Consider the following 16,310-nt stretch of genomic DNA (forward strand, 5'->3'; position numbering starts at 1 on the left):
AGATGGTTGTAAGCCACCATGTGGTTGCTGGGAATTGAACTCAGGACCTCTGGAAAAGCAGTCAGTGCTCTTAACCACTGAGCCATCTCTCCAGCCCAGACCTGTGCATTTCTAAACTTAAAAGAGAAACTTCTTTTTAAAGTATATGGCAATTAGCAGACACCCACAATTGGTCTAAGTGCAGAAAATAAAAGACTTTGAAGTGCTCTGCCCTAAATGAGTCATCTGTATATCCTCGCCACTCTCCCCACAAGGCTCAGGGACCTAAACAACAAGGTAATAACTCTAAGAGCTATAGGTGGTGAACAGATCCAATGAATCAGTGTTTTCTGGACACAAAAGGATAGCTAGTTCTATACATGAATATACAACAATTCCAACAGCACGCACAATCTGCACAAGCTCAATCCAGACAAATCCCCATCATGGAGTGGAGAAGTGAGCATGAAGTCCTACCCTTAGCTGAGGAACTACTGGCATTTGGTTGCTGCTGGGAAAGAGCAAGACAGTTTTATTTAATGGTGTGACCCTGACTCATCAACAACACACAACAGCAAGCCCCACACCCAACACAATCTAGATGGCTTTAAGACTGAGAGAGGAGGAGATAAGAAAAATCACACCTGAAGTTGGGTGGACCAGGAGGTCAAGTAGGGTAGGATGGGTCTGAGAGTTTGTGTGTGTGTGTGTGTGTGTGTGAACAAGATCAAAATACATTACATGAAATTTTCAAATAACATTATTAAAAATTTCAAAGCATATTAATTAACCATGCTGCCTATGATCAACCCTAAGATCAAACGTACCAATATTTTATATCAAAGCCTAAGAATTTATCAACTATGTGAGATTTACAACTGGATCATTCCAATTAAGACCAAGTTGTGATGCCTAATAACTCTGTGCCTAGTTTGGTAAAATGTTTTAGGTTTCTTTCACTTCAGAAATCCAATGATTATGGAGTTTTACATTACTTTTAGTTATAGTTTAATAAGGAGACATTAGAACAAATCTAAAATAACAGTACCGAGGCTAAAGTGGATAAGTAGCCAAATAAAATGCTATATCATTGTAAGGACTGTAATTCCAACCTTACAGAAGGAATGTCTAATAATGACTTATAATTACAAAAATCCTTTATTAGAAAATTTAACAGGGAAAAAATTAGCTCCCAAGGTTCCCAGTGCCAGCTCCTTACTGTATATACTTCCACTCTCTAAATATCAGAAAACTCATTATTAATCGTTATCTTTCCAGATTCTATTGATTAAGACTAGTTCTAGTCTCTGAAATTATGCAAAACAAATCTAGTACTTCTTTCATATGCCAACTCTTTAGATATTTGAACATCATTACTAAATCCCTTCAGTATCTTTTTCTATCAAACCAAGAGCCAGAGACATCTCATATTTACCACAGATTTGTATTTCATGATTTTCACTTTCACTAATTTACCATCTTCTCTATATTAATATGCTATCTAGTTAGCTTTCTGTTGCTATGATAAAACATTTACCCAAATCAAGCTGAGGGAGGAAAGAGATTATTACATTAAGGGAAGCCAAGACAAAAAACTCAAGACAGGGATTAAAGCAGAAACTTTTTTAAAAAAGAGAAATGAAAATTATTATACTTGATATCACAAATAAAGTGTTATTGCAGGCTGAGCAACCCTAGTTCAAAACTCCAAAATCTGAAATGTTCCAATCTGAGCTTCTGAGCACCAGCACAGGCCATGTGGGAATCTACAGCTGTCCTCCTGTAAAGGTTCCACTAAAACTACAGGTGCACAAAACCCAGCAAAATCACCCTCAGGCATCAGGAACACATTAAATGAGACACAAATAAATCTCACATTGAGATAGGGTTGCCAGACCCAAGGCAGCTTACTATGCATAAGCAAATATCCTAAAATCTGGGGAAAAATCTAAAATTTAAAACATTCTGGTCTCTAGCACTTTCAGATAGTTCATATCTGACTGTTATCCCTAAAATGTGGAGACTGAAAAACAGAGAGAAAACCAACAAGGGTCAGGTGTAACAGAAGAGATATTAAAACGTTCACAGAAAATCACACTTAAGATACATACAGATGCTTACATGTCAAAGGAGAAATATAAGTGAAAATTAACTGACACACCATCAATTCCCTTATCTTGCTGGAAAGACAATTATGGCAAAACATACCAGAAAAGCAAAGGAAAAGGAACAAGCACAATACACACACCAACAACAGCACGTTGGCCAGGACACCACGGCACAGCAGTCCTACTTCCTGAGATATAGCTTGCTCTAAGACACACTTTATATATATCAAGTACACAATCATTCACCATTCACCACAGCTCTACAGCAGGAGCAACGCCTAAATCCTAAATCCCCATGCACAAAAGACTGGCTGAATAATAATCCATGGTATAGTAAAACAATGAAACACCACATTAACTTCCAAAAAGCCTAAGTCTCTCAATATTGTTAAATGGAATGATCACCTGTTTTTGTTTTTGTTTTTTTTAAAAAAGCTTAAAATGTCAAGTGAAATATAAGGTCATCTTTTAAAGCATACACTAATTTATGTGCATATACACAGATGGCTATCAACATGAGCATTTAACATATGCATCATATACAAGTGCACAGATATACAGATAAAGCAGAAGGAAAAATAAATGTGGTCATGAGGAAGAAGTCAGAGCAATCAAAAGATGGACACCATACTTTTTAAATGTAAATATAAACTGCTTTGAAATCACATATTTTGTGTTTACAAAATTAAAAAGAAATCCTAATATTTCAATTAGAATGACACAGATTAATTTACGCATGTATTAATTTGGTTGCTTAAAAATACAGTAACTAGTTAAATCCCTAATGGCCAGATTTAGCAGATATATCCCAAACAAGGCATATCCTAAGAACCACAAAGAGATTTAACTTTTCAAGAACCTAGGCATTAGTTACTCTCTCATTTTCATGACATAGACTGGAGAAATTTATTTGGGCTCATACTTCGGGGGTACAGCCCACAGTGGGTAAGAAGGAACAGTGATTCAAACATAGATCAAGAAGCAGAGATCAGACAGGAAGCAGGGATGGGCTAGAACCCAGAAGGCCCACCCTCAGAGACCCACTTCCTCCATGTAAAGCACTACAGCCCAGCTCTCCATCTGGGGCACGTCCAATGTGCCAGATACAGGAGCCCAAAGATAGCTAAGAAAGCAACACAATACAAAATCATAGTAAACTTAGCTCAGAGTAGTGACATATTGCAGTGCTACTAAGACTGGTGGAACAAGAGGTCAAGGGTAGCCTAGACTATACAAGAATGGGTTTCTCACTCCCTAATTATAAACTTAATTTAAACATTTTAAGAGTTTTTGTTTGTTTATTGCTTTGTTTTTGTAATTCTATTGTCTAGTACTGGAATGATCTTTGTAATGTCAAAAGACCAAACATCCATATAACTCACCAAAGACTGCCTTCAGCTGAGGACCAAGCTTTCAAACACATGAGGACATTCTACACGCAAACTGTAACACCTTGCTAGTAATAGTATTGTTGATTGTTGCTGTGAAACCACTAGATATAATATAAAATGGGTAACAATGTAAATAGGGACAAGAATTTTCTGCACAAGAAGGCAATACAATTATAAAAGCCCTGAAATCCTAAATCTGAATGATTAGAGCTTGTTTGTTTTTAAGAGAAAATAGATACTTCTTGATCATGTTTCATGAAAGGCCTTAAAAACCATAACTAATCTAACAGTAAGTAGTAAACCTCTTAAGTATTTAGTATCTTGATACAGTTATAAGAGAGACCAGGACATCTGGTCTAAGTGTCTCAATGCAAAAGAAAACTGTATACAATGTGCAGGGCACATTAAAGGAAAAGAAGGAACTACTCCAACTACTGAGGAGGTAGGTGTCAAACGACACAAGACAATGACGAGGACAGCCACACACTGGGAAAACACATTTGCAATACATATATTTCACAAAGGACTGTTATCCAGAATCTAAGAATTGCAAATGTGTAAAAGACAAAGATCTTAAGTACATGGCTAGGGCAGAGTAAGGAAGACAGTTTCAGAGAGCACTGTAAAACAAAACTTGCAGCAAAGTGTGTATTCTGGAAGAAACCTCTCCCAGACACAATGCGCTATGAACTAGAAACACTCTACACTAGTCACTTAGTCTTGATTCATAATAGGACAGAACTTGGCAACTAAGACTAGGAAAAGACCTAATGTATGTGTATGACATCAGAATAATGCACCAGGAATAGGCTAGATGTTGGCCAATCATCTTGAGCTCCCCCTACACAGTAGCATCTGGAAAAGTAATTTAAATAATAGGCAAATTAAATTGACCCATGATAGTATCAAGTCTAAAGGAGATTCACAGTTCTTCAAGCACATTAGTCCTTTAAATGCTTCACAGCTAACTGCATTATTTTCCCTCTCTTTTTGTCTTCTCACCCACGAACCTATCCTTCCCTGTACCATGTTTTCTGGTTTTGCAGGGTGTTGTTTACTTTGTCCATTATGCACTTTGCTTACCTCTCTGATTAGGGAATTACAATTTTTATTTATGAAGCTGTCTCTCCACAAAGTCAAGGATAATCCAGCAACCTTATAATTTAGACATACTGAAGTAAGTATCAGTGACAAAGAAGTGAATCTGTTAACTCTGAAAAATCACATGCCTATCTTAGCTCTGCCTGGGTTACCCATACCCTAAAACCAATTTGATCTCCTCCACCAGGAAGTCACTGCATGAGGAAAAGCATCACACGCTGCTGAACAAACCCAAGATGGAATCTGTTCATCTGTCATGCAGAACACCCAAATACTCACAAACCCAAGATGCTACCAATTAAAGATTCTGTTTACTTAAATATTAAATTTCCTCATAACTTGCCACTCTTGAAACATTTAACTCATCTCTGAGGTGAATATGAAGCTCGGTGCCTTTGAGGATGTCTTCAAAAACAAGCTTTACTTGTTTTTAAGGTTTACTCATTAAGAATAAGAGTTTTGCCTGGATGTACGTCTGCACATCAATTGCGTTTCTGGTGCCTTTACAGGCCAGAAAAGGGCATCAAATCCCTTGGGACTGGAGTTATAGACAGTCGTAAGCCACCATGTGGTTGCTGGGAATTGTACTCGGGTCCTCTGGAAGAGCAGCCAGTTGCTCTTAACTGCTGAGCCCTCTCTCCAACCCCAAAGTTTAAATTTCTTACTAGCTAACTTTGCCATCTACTAACATAATCTGAACATATAAGCCTTTATAACAACATATGTGCTTAAATATGCGTTAACAACCTAAAGTAATGCTCACATCCAATTCCTGTTAACAGACTAAAGTCTATTTAAATTGGAAAACAGAAGAGCTATTTTACTAACACTATATGTCATTTATTAAGTAGTCAGCATAGAATGGCCAACTCTACTCCTTCATCATAACATATTAACAAAGCCAGTTCCTAATTTATAGAGGAAACTGACAGAAGAGTTTAGCTAATAATACCTAGAGGTGCTGCGTTCTCATTGTAAATCCTTGTGTCTGTCCCTTATAACTAATATATAGTTATAACATAACTATAATGTAATATAACTAATTATAGTTCATGTAGTCAATACTACAGCCTGTCATGTGATCTCAGAAGAGTTAAGTTTTAAGGAATTAGATGTACATATGCATACACATACACAGACACACAGATGCATGGAGGGTGGGGGGCAGAAGAGAGGTTCAGAGCTCATTTCTTTAACATTTTAGGACATTTTACTCTTGTTATTATTTATATTTTATATGAAATATATAAAAGTCATAAATCTTTATGACCTTGTATCATAAAAGTTTCTCAAATAATACCTAAAGAGTAAGCAACAATAAAATTTAGTAAAGAAATAACAGGGAAGCTGAATTTCATAAAAATCAAAAATGTTTCAGTTTTAAAGACCAGGATCAAGAATGAAAAGATGGGGGGCTGGGGAGATGAGTGAGTATGTGTATGATGCTTGTCCTCCTTGGCTGTTACAAAGCAAAACTACAATCAGGAGCTGAGAAAAAAATGGAGAAACTGGAACCTTCAGATCTCACTGTCAAGAAGTAAACGCAATGCAATCTCTAAACGGCAGTCTAGCACAGTGGTTCTTAACCTGTGGGTCACAGCCCCTTTGAGGGCTGAACCACCCTTTCATAAGGGTCACATATCAGATATCCTGCATATCAGATGTTTACATGACAATTCAACAGTAACAAAATTATAAGTAGCAACAAAATAATTTTATGGTTGGGGTCACCACAACATGAGAAACTGTACTAAAGGACACAGCATTAGAAAGGTTGAGGAACACTGCTCTAGCACTGACCCTCAGTGTGACAAGATCTAGAATCACCAGGAGACACAATTCTGAACTTTCTAAGCTGGTTAGTTGAAGTGGAAAAGACCATCCTATGGGTGAGAGTCCTGAACTGAATACCAAGAAGAAAGCCTGCCATCTATGAATGCAAACGATCAAATGTGCTCCTGCCTCCACACACCGCTGCCATTGATGCACATGGTACCCTCAAGCTCTAAGCCAAGATAAACTGCTCCTGACAGGCATTTGTCATAGCAACAGAAAAGAAACCAATAGACCATGTATTCAGCGATTCTGTTCCCCGGTATAAAGCCAAGAAAAATGAACTCATGCTAACCAAAAACTTGTATATGAATCTTCCACTCATTATGGGGGAAAAGTGTGAAGAACCCAAATATCCATCAATAATAAGTGAAAAAAGAGAACACAGAATGCAAATGGAATACTCCTTGGAAAAAAAGACAAAAGAATAATCTTCCATTAGTATTAAAAACTAAGGAAGCTACTCACAAGAAGTAACACCTTATAGGATCCATTTAAAGAAGCACAAAGAGTGGATAATTTATAAAACAATAAATGATTCCGTGACTGCCTTGGGCTCACGGTCAGTGGGGCAACAGGAGTGATTGATAGAAGAGATGGGGTTTCTTTACAGAGGGATGAAAACTGACCACAGGGAGAGCTTCACAACTGTAGCCTACATCTAGATACTCAGGAGTTCCAGGGACATACAAAATCTTTTAAGTTCAGCCTAAGTGCTGCTGTATAGAAGAAGAGTTTCTCAGGGAATCGCTGCCTCTTAAATTCTTTACTCACACAGGATATAGCCATGTCTAATTATAGATTTACTGAAAATAATTAAAATGGAATTTATGAAATAAATGACTACTGAAATGTAAGTGGGTTTTATAAAGTGTATGCCTACCCTAACAGGTGAGGATGACTCCTCTGTGTTCCGTTTCTGGGATTCAGAATCCACATCCTGACGCTTATTCTTCATTCTTTCTCTGAGATCACCTGTAGGTCTTTCTGGTGACCTTTGATACAAAACAAAACAACAAAAATCTGTATTTAAATGATGTTTTATAAGAATAATAAAACTTCATAAAGACTAATACAATTTTTCTGTCTTTGGTACCTAAATCTCTGAAAAATAATGTTTCAGCTTATTAAATAGTAATATTTTAAAATATGAGAACTATTTATAAGTTTCTCTTAACGTCAGTCAAGATGCAAGTTAACTTCCACTGTGTGATAAGTACTGGTAATATGAAAAAGAAACAATATATATACTGAAGAAAATGAGTATGTAAACAGCAGCTTGAATGACTTAAATATAGCAGACATATTGTAGATGAAGGATCGTAAGAGAAAGGTTCAGTTCTAAAGTAGCAAAATTACATCAGAGATAATAGGATTCCCATCCACAGATATGTATATAGCTGGATACACTGCCAACTAAAAATTACTTCATGCATCTTAAAAATGATAGCCAATAGCCATTAAGACAGCTTAGTGGGTAAAAGTGATTGTCATTCATGCCGGAAGGAGAGAACAGACTCCCAAAAGCTGTCCTCTGACCTTCATATTCAAATGTGGAGTGTCCACATGAGTGAAAACGCACGCACGCACGCACACACACACACACACACACACACACACACACATGCACACACAACTTAAAAATCTCCAATCACTAACTTTCATATTCAGTTTTTCAACTACTGATGTAGACAAAGCAATCAGCACACACAATTTCAGGACTAGGCAAATTCTTTGTTTACCAATTAAATTATTTCTGTAAAAAACACTCCACATTTACACTTTAAAAATTATTATAAAATCATCAAAAGGAGACAAAGGGAATACTAAAAAGATCTTCATTGTGCAAATTAAGTTTAGCCAAGTTTCTATCAAAGGCAAAACAATGTTCTACAGAGGAAATGTTTATCCACATATAAACACACTTAAATTTTTTATTTGTTTGCTTTATGTGTATGAGCATTTTTTCTGCATGACTGTGCATCATGTACATGACTGGTGCCTAAAGCCAGAAAATGACATTGGATCCCCCAGGACTGAAGTTACAGATGACTGTTAGCTACCTTGTGGGTGCTGGGCACTAAAGCCAGGTCTTCTAGAAAAGCAGTCAGGGATCTTAACCACTGGCCTATCACTGCTGCCCCTAAACGCAATTATATTAACACAGTGCCTAAGAGGTTTAGCAAGTAGATTTTATAACAAAGCTTGTATAAGATATGAATTTAAAATGCCTGCAGAAAATTACAATTAAAACTTATTTAAATTTTACTTGCATTAAGAGCGAATAGCCTTAACATTTACTAAAAGTAAATTCTCACACCTCTGAGTTCTGCCTAAGCAGCAATTTGAAACACAACTGGGGCTGTGTGAGGTAGGTGACTTTTTAGGGGCTATTCTTCCCCAGGCTCAGTCTCTCCACAGGTGTTCACTGATTTCAATGTGATTCAATATACACATTGAAAAATAGATCTATTACTAAAGCATGGAAACACATACACTTTAAAGCTAAAGTTTTATTCATCTTAACAGTAACAATCAAGATCTTATAATCTATGATTGTTAAGACTATCCCAAAACAGAAAATCTGACCAAATACATGGTTTTATTTCATATTTTTACAGTAAATTACAAAAGTTGGTTTTTAATACTATAGAAAATATTTGAGTTCTCAATTTACCTTCTGTAATTGCTGCTGTAACCTTTCCCACGAGGTGAAGGGCCATGTATGAACCTACATGTGTTTCCATAGAGGCAGCTGCCAGTCTTCAGCCAGTTACGGCACTGTGTCTATGAGGCAAATATTACTATGTAAATGTCTGACGAAAAGATGGTACCAGAGCGAAATCAAATCAGAGCAACCGAGACGTCAGCCAAGCATATGCTACTCCAATAATAATAATCCATAAGAGAGTGAGAAACTACAGGGAGGTGCGTGCCTGTGTTTAGGCAGACAGTAGTTCCTGGAATGGGGTATTAATATGATCAAGTTACATTGTATACACTGACCATACAGAAATATCATATAATAAGAACTTTACAGACCTTAACCCCTCCTTTTATAAAATAAAATTTGCCAAGCCAAACCCATGACAAAACACATTTTCCTTTATAATAGCAATCAGTACTTCAATGTACACAGGATCGAGGCTAGGCTTCTTCATCCATGAAGAGCAGCACTCCTAGTATCCACTGAGCCACACTCCTAGTACCCTGAAACCACGGTAGCAACAACTCACCTCTGTTGTGCTTCCAGTGCTGGGTCCAAGCCTCTCAAATACACTAGGTCTTCGGGATGTACTCTCAGATATGGTCTTGGTGTTTTCCACTGTGACCTTCCTCCTAATTTTTGACATTTTGAACTACTTTAACCAAAAAAAGAGAGAGTTAAGACTGTAAAAATCTTTCAATTTTACACACCTGAGCCTAAAACATCAACAGACAAAGCTATAAGTAAAACTCAAAAACGGAGATTTTTTTCCTTGAGGCAGAGGTGGGGGGGCGCAAGGATGGATAGAAAGATACTGAAAGAGGAGGACACCAATAAACAATGACGGTGCCTGCCTTCTAAGTCTGCAACAACTCTGGAACCTGCTGGCTAGACCTGTACCTCCTTGGTACTGGACATTCAACTACAAATGTTACTTATAAAGTGTTGTAAAATTTAGTAGGCCTGTCCTTTAGAGGAACACTGCTTGCCTAACAACTGGTTACCTAAAAAAGATAAGTCAAAGAACATGGAGAAATAGCCAGGTGAAATCAGAACTGAACAAGAGCCAGCTCTTGATAACTGTTTAAGTTGCTAAGAAGTACTGTTTTCAATGAGTCTGGAATTGTCTGGGCCCATGTGCTGCTACATGTTAGTAATCCCTGTCCTCAGGAAGCTGAGGCAGGAGGATCTCCACTTCATAACCTAACCATGTCTGGAAGAAAATCGAAAGTAAAACAAAAGCAAACAGTATAGAAGAAAAGCGGATGGTACTTAAAAATTCTTTGCTACTGAGGTCACAGAAAGGCAGCCTAACTAAAAATATTAATTTTTCAGTAATATTAAAACCAAAACTGTCCAAGGTATTTCTATAATCTAACACACGCTGATGAAAGTCAAAGGTGCTAAAGGTAATGAAAAAAAAAAAACAAATGGCAACAGTATATAAATGCTAAACAAAGCATCAAAAAATTAGAACTATAATCAGGAAATTAATCCAATTATTTAATTGAAAGTGAAAATTCAGGTGACAGCACACATTAAAAAAACAGATTCCAGACCAAGAATAACTAACTGGTACTGATTTACTTAAGGAAAAAAACTCCTGTGAGGAAAAGCAAACAAGCTAACTACATGACACTTTATATCATCTAATTGTCAAATGACTAGAAAGAGCCCTGGCAGCTTTAAAAAAAAGAAAAAAAGGTAAGTTCTATTTCCTATACAACTAATCGTGTGTGCATGTGTGCATGTGTGCCTGTGTGTGTGTTTGAGTCAAGCTCCCATGTAGCCCACTTTGGCCTCAAATTCAAGTACAGCAAAGGATGATCTTGAACTTCTTATCCTTCTGCCTCTATTGATTTCTGCAATTCCAGAAATCCATGCCTGAATTGTATGCAGCACTAGGCACCGAACACAGGGCTTCCCTACATTCTCCACTAACTACACTATACTCCCCAGCTTCAGAATGTGTCTTTATAAAGATCACAGACAATCTTTAATATGATTTCAAAATAAATATATATTAATGGACAGGAAATGATATCAGTACCAGTTGAGTGTGTGGTGGGGCATGCCTGTAAACCTAGTCAGAAGACTGAGGCAAGAGGACCATAAATTCAGGCCAGCCTGGATTACATAGTGAGTTCAAGGTCAGCCTGGGATTAATAGTTAACCCTGTTTTGAAAACAGCAACAACAACAACAACAAAAAGAAAACAGATAAAATATCCTGGGATATAAAAGTAAGGCCAAAAATTCAATAGTGATTATAAAAATATTTCACTTAATTAGGCCATTTAGGTCACATTCTGATTCATTCAAAAGTTAGAAAAAAGTCTGACAAGTGAAAAAAGAGGGCAAATCAAGGTGGATTTAATTGGGAAGTTTACATATTATATTACTAACTCTTTATCATAAAATGTAGCCATTCTTTTAATACAATAGAAGTTGGGAAATAACTCTGAAGTAATTAGATACTTTAAACAGTGTAGAATGTCACATACATGAGCAAAATCAGTGGTACAAGCTGTTCTCCAAGAGAGCAAATGAGCCAAATATAAATGAACATCAGTATAATTATATCTTTATTTTCTCTCAAACTCATTCTCAGTCCAAATATAAATGTGCAGGGGAAGACACAGCAGTCCATATATCTATTTGATTATGGAACAGAGCATGAAAGTGCTGAAAACTTAGAGAAGTGGTGCAGAAAAAGACCTACAAACCAAAAGCTTTGATTAACTGAGAAAAACACTGAGTAATGGACAAATTTCTATCTATCTAGAAGGCAGTAAGAAGTAAATGTATGTTAGCCAAGAATGGTGGTGCACAAATTTATTCCTAGCACTTGGAAGGGAAAGGCTGCCAAATCTAAGGCCAGCCTGGTCTACAGAGTGAGTTCTAGAAGAGTCAGCACTACAAAGAGAGACCTTGTCATGAAAAACCAAAAAATTAAAAAATTAAAAAATAAAGAAAAAAACTATACACACACACATGCGCGTGCACATACACACACACACACAAAACTGGAAAAGTCTGAAGATAAAAATGTATCAAAGTTCCACTAAAATATATCAATCAAAATATAAGTACACATCATGATCCTCAAACATCTGACAAAACTAAAACTGAATAGACTGTAAGTTCCCCTATGATTTAGCTATTCAGAACCTAAAAAGAATGCAAATCTGTTTCGTCATGAGTAGACGGTCTCATCACAATACTGCCTCCAGAAAACTAACTTTAACTTAACATTTTACCCTCCACAATTACTACCAGTGAAAATAGGTTAGTTCTCCCCACTCCCATTGACCCCAGCATTACTATCCTTGTTGTGACTAACAAATTCCACCAGTGCAATAAGCTATTTGTAATGCTGTTCTTGTTTGTCAACTTGACTATATCTGGAAGTAAGTAAAACCCAAGGAGCTGGGTACACCAGTGCAAAATTTTTTCTTGATTGAATTTCACAAATTCAGATGTTTTGAGGTAGGAAGATCAACCTTAAATCTGGACCACACCATCTTGTGGCAGGTTATATAAAGGACAAAAAGGAAATGTTTGTTCTTTGGCTGCTTGTTCTCACTCTTGCTTCTCTGGTAATAGATCCTTCTTCCTCAGAATTCTGATGTATACTGAAGACCAGCTGAGACATGCAGCCTTGTGCACTGAACGATCACTGAAGTTGGACTTTCCATTGGACAGCCATTGTTGGACAAGCTGGACTACACCTAAATTCTATCCATCGTTCCTCTATAGTAGTAGTTCTCAACTCCAAGAGGAGTTGCATATCAGATATCCAACATATCAGATATTTACACTACAATTCGTAACAGTAGCAAAATTATAGTTATGAAGTAGCAAAAAAATAATTTTATGATTGGGTGGTCACTTTATTAAAGTGTCACAGCATTAGGAAGGTTGAGAAGCACTGCTCTAGACAATCCTGATTAAAACCCTATTTATTCCTATAGCTGAAGTACTGATCATCTGCCACCTCCTTTTTTGATCTTCTAAAGGACCCCAGTTTGCCTTGCTCCACTGCATGTTTACCGCGGTCATTCCATTTAGATATCTCTGCTCTCCTCCCTGACCTACTGTTGCTGTGCATGGCTTCACAGCTTCTCTCCGACAGAACCCACTGGAAATCCCAACTCATATGCCACACCTGGTCTTGTACTCTTACCAGTGAAAAGCTACTTCCCATACAAACAACACTGCTTTTACAGATGGCATGAAGAATGACTCAAGATTCACCTGCAGGTGCTTCAGAGTTGGCTCAGCAGTTAAAAGCTCTTGTTGTCCTTGTAGAGGACCATTGTTCAACTCCCAGCACCCACATGGTAGCTCATAACCATCCTTAATTCCAGTTCCTGGGGATCCAATACCCTCTTCTGGCCTCCTCAGGCACCAGACACACATGTGGTGCACATACATACATCCGGATAAAACACTCATATACATAAAACAAAAATAAAACAATTCTAAAAAAAAAAGCTCACCTATAGAGTGATTTCCCAACTACTACTCAGCCTTTCAAATTAAGGGAGAAATACAATAAAATAAAAGATGTATTATTCTTTTGCTGCCTCAGAATCCTACAATGCCAGATTTTGTCCTACAGTTACACTGTATTTTGGTAACAGGTCTAGATTACAGAGAGGACTAGACACGAGGCACAAAAGATAAAAATAAGAATTAAAGATATCCATCTAGAATGAATCTTCCTGCTTCAGCTTCTTAGATTCTGGAACAATGGTTCTGGAATGAACACCTCTGATCATTTGCTAAGGTCTGGATGAATGCCTCCCCCTACACAAAGACTGTCAGTAAAGGCTTGGTCCTCAGGGTGGTGGTAGCAGGAGGTGCTATGGACCTTTTAAGAGGTAAGGCATAACAAGAAATCCTTGCCTCATGAGGCAAAGGAAGGCTTTCAAAGGGGGTTGTAAAACTAACTGGTTCATCTCTCATTCTAAGTCTACTTTGTGGCTTCCCACCCAAGAACCCAAAGCAATGGATCCAACCTTGGACATAAATCTCTAAAGCCATAAGTCAAAAAAAGCTTTCTTTTCTTCCTATGTATTCTGTATAAGGAATTTCATTACAGTAATACAGTTGATTAATACATTGTCAACCTAAGAACTTCTACTAGAATCTACAATATGACATTATCCTCAACATTAGTAGTCACACAGTTATAACTCTGCACAAATAAATGCTTTCTGTTTGCACAGGAGATAATATAATTTAAAATCTCATTTGTCAGAAAATAAATATATAATCTGCAATACACCAAAAAAATTCTGTTTCATATATCAAACCATGTAACTCAAAACCATGTAATCAAATTTTTGAAAGCTCAAAAATTTCAATCTTAAATGCCGGGTTCACAAAGAAAGATGAATACCACACACAAAAGAGTAGAGTTTAAATTTGATTAAAGGACAAAAACCATTTATGAGACAGATACGAGTATTTCAAAGTGGAGGAGAAATATCAGACACAAAGAACCAGAACTGTAGATGCCAATGTCTTTCCAATCAGAGACTGTAAACCAACTACTTATTAGTAAACTGACTCTTGCCTAAAGATGTTCCTCCATTTGGTATTCCAATTATTCTTTGGTTAAAGCTATCACCACCTATTTCATCCATTTTTCTCAAATACAAGAGTTACAAAGCCAAATGACTGCAATTGTTTTCCTTTACCTATTCTCCTTTAGAGTGGAATAAATATTTGGAACTTTCATCATCTTCTTTCAATTAAAAAAAAAGAAAGAAAATTCAAATTCAGGGGCACTAATGGTGAACCTATTAAGAGAAAATGTATCTCAAATATGAGAACTGCTCCCCTTCTTCAGGGAACAAAATACGCTGAGTTCCACACCATAAATCTGTCTGAGAAAGGAGCATGACAGAGGTGGCTCTTCTTGAATAAGTGAGCACTTTCAAGGCTTGTTAAATTTTTGTTAATAAAAAAATATGCTAATTGTGAATTCCCTTATCCTAAATGTTTAACACCAGGTATATTTTGGATTCAAATCCTGTAATGTTAAATATATATATGTATACATTACATATTATATAACATAAATATTATATTATATAACATAAGTATGTAATATATACATAATACATATATATGATATCTTGAGAAAATGACCAAGGTTTAAATTCAAAATTTATGCCTAATATAATATAAATTAACACTAATGACTTAATAAAATGTATTGATATATAAGTTACACTGTGCTTTCGTATTTTACATTACAGACATTAAACTGAGGCAAGTGTGGACACCTCCAATCTAGATATTAATCAGGCGCAATCCTGATGAGCTTCTGAGATCAAGTGTGTTCAGGGTGGTAATGGCCTTTGGAGAACAGAGAATACACTCAAAATAGGTTAGTATTCACTCCAAATCACTAAAAGCAAATAAATAAAGAGGCTGTATCCCTGGATTGAAAACATCCAGGAAAAAAAAACAAAAACAAAACAACACAAAACAAAAAACTCCAAAACCAAAACTACACTGAATGTGTACAAACCTTATTTACATTGTTTCTAAACAATTTAGTATAAAAGTACTCATGTAGGATTTACATCATATTATGTTTTAGAAGTATAGAGATCACTGAAGGCATTTAAAATGTGGATATGTTCAAAGACTGTATCATTTTCTGGAAGGGATTTGAGTTTCTGCACATTTGGGTATCTGAGTGACCCGCTATAGGTAGATATCAACTACCTCCTACCAGATGCTCACACTGAAACTCAAGTTTCAGGACACAACCGTTTGCATACAAATTGTGACATGCCTACATCAACTTGCTCCAGATGAATGTCACCTGATATAATCTAACTAATTAAGAAGCTGGAAGTTATTTGAAAATTTATTCGTTTGTGTTGCAAAATATTGTTTGGGTTCTAAAGCTACTAATGTTAAATACTACGTAGCAAAACTAAACATATACGCAGAACCGTATAGTCATTTGGACTAAATAAGCAAACATATCACATACCTTTAAACTCTTAAATGCCAAACTTAAAGTTCCAACCTTTTCAAATTACTTCTTTAAAAATTCACAAACCAGTAGACACTGTGCACGCCCATAACTCTCAAAGTTCAAATTATCTTAAGACTCGTTATAAAACTAATTAACTTAAGATACTGACTGCTCTTCACAAACAAG

At 36.5% G+C, this 16,310-nt stretch overlaps 1 protein-coding gene across 3 annotated transcripts in view; it reads right to left on the minus strand.

The window, feature by feature from the left end:
- Zc3h13 (zinc finger CCCH-type containing 13) overlaps positions 1-16,310 on the minus strand; it is a 55,582-nt gene that overhangs the window by 38,462 nt on the left and 810 nt on the right. For 2 of the 3 annotated variants that reach the window (XM_028754253.1, XM_028754251.1), the window contains exons 2-4: positions 9,649-9,774; positions 9,090-9,199; positions 7,296-7,407 (exon numbers count right to left, since the gene is read on the minus strand). In XM_028754253.1, the coding sequence (XP_028610086.1) occupies positions 7,296-7,407; positions 9,090-9,199; positions 9,649-9,765 (339 nt within the window). In that variant the 5' untranslated portion in view covers positions 9,766-9,774. The remainder of the gene's footprint in view (positions 1-7,295; positions 7,408-9,089; positions 9,200-9,648; positions 9,775-16,310) is intronic. The other variant, XM_028754252.1, reaches the window with a different exon arrangement.

The sequence above is a fragment of the Grammomys surdaster genome, unplaced genomic scaffold, assembly GCF_004785775.1.
Source record: "Grammomys surdaster isolate TR1022 unplaced genomic scaffold, NIH_TR_1.0 125985, whole genome shotgun sequence".
Classification (NCBI taxonomy): domain Eukaryota; kingdom Metazoa; phylum Chordata; class Mammalia; order Rodentia; family Muridae; genus Grammomys; species Grammomys surdaster.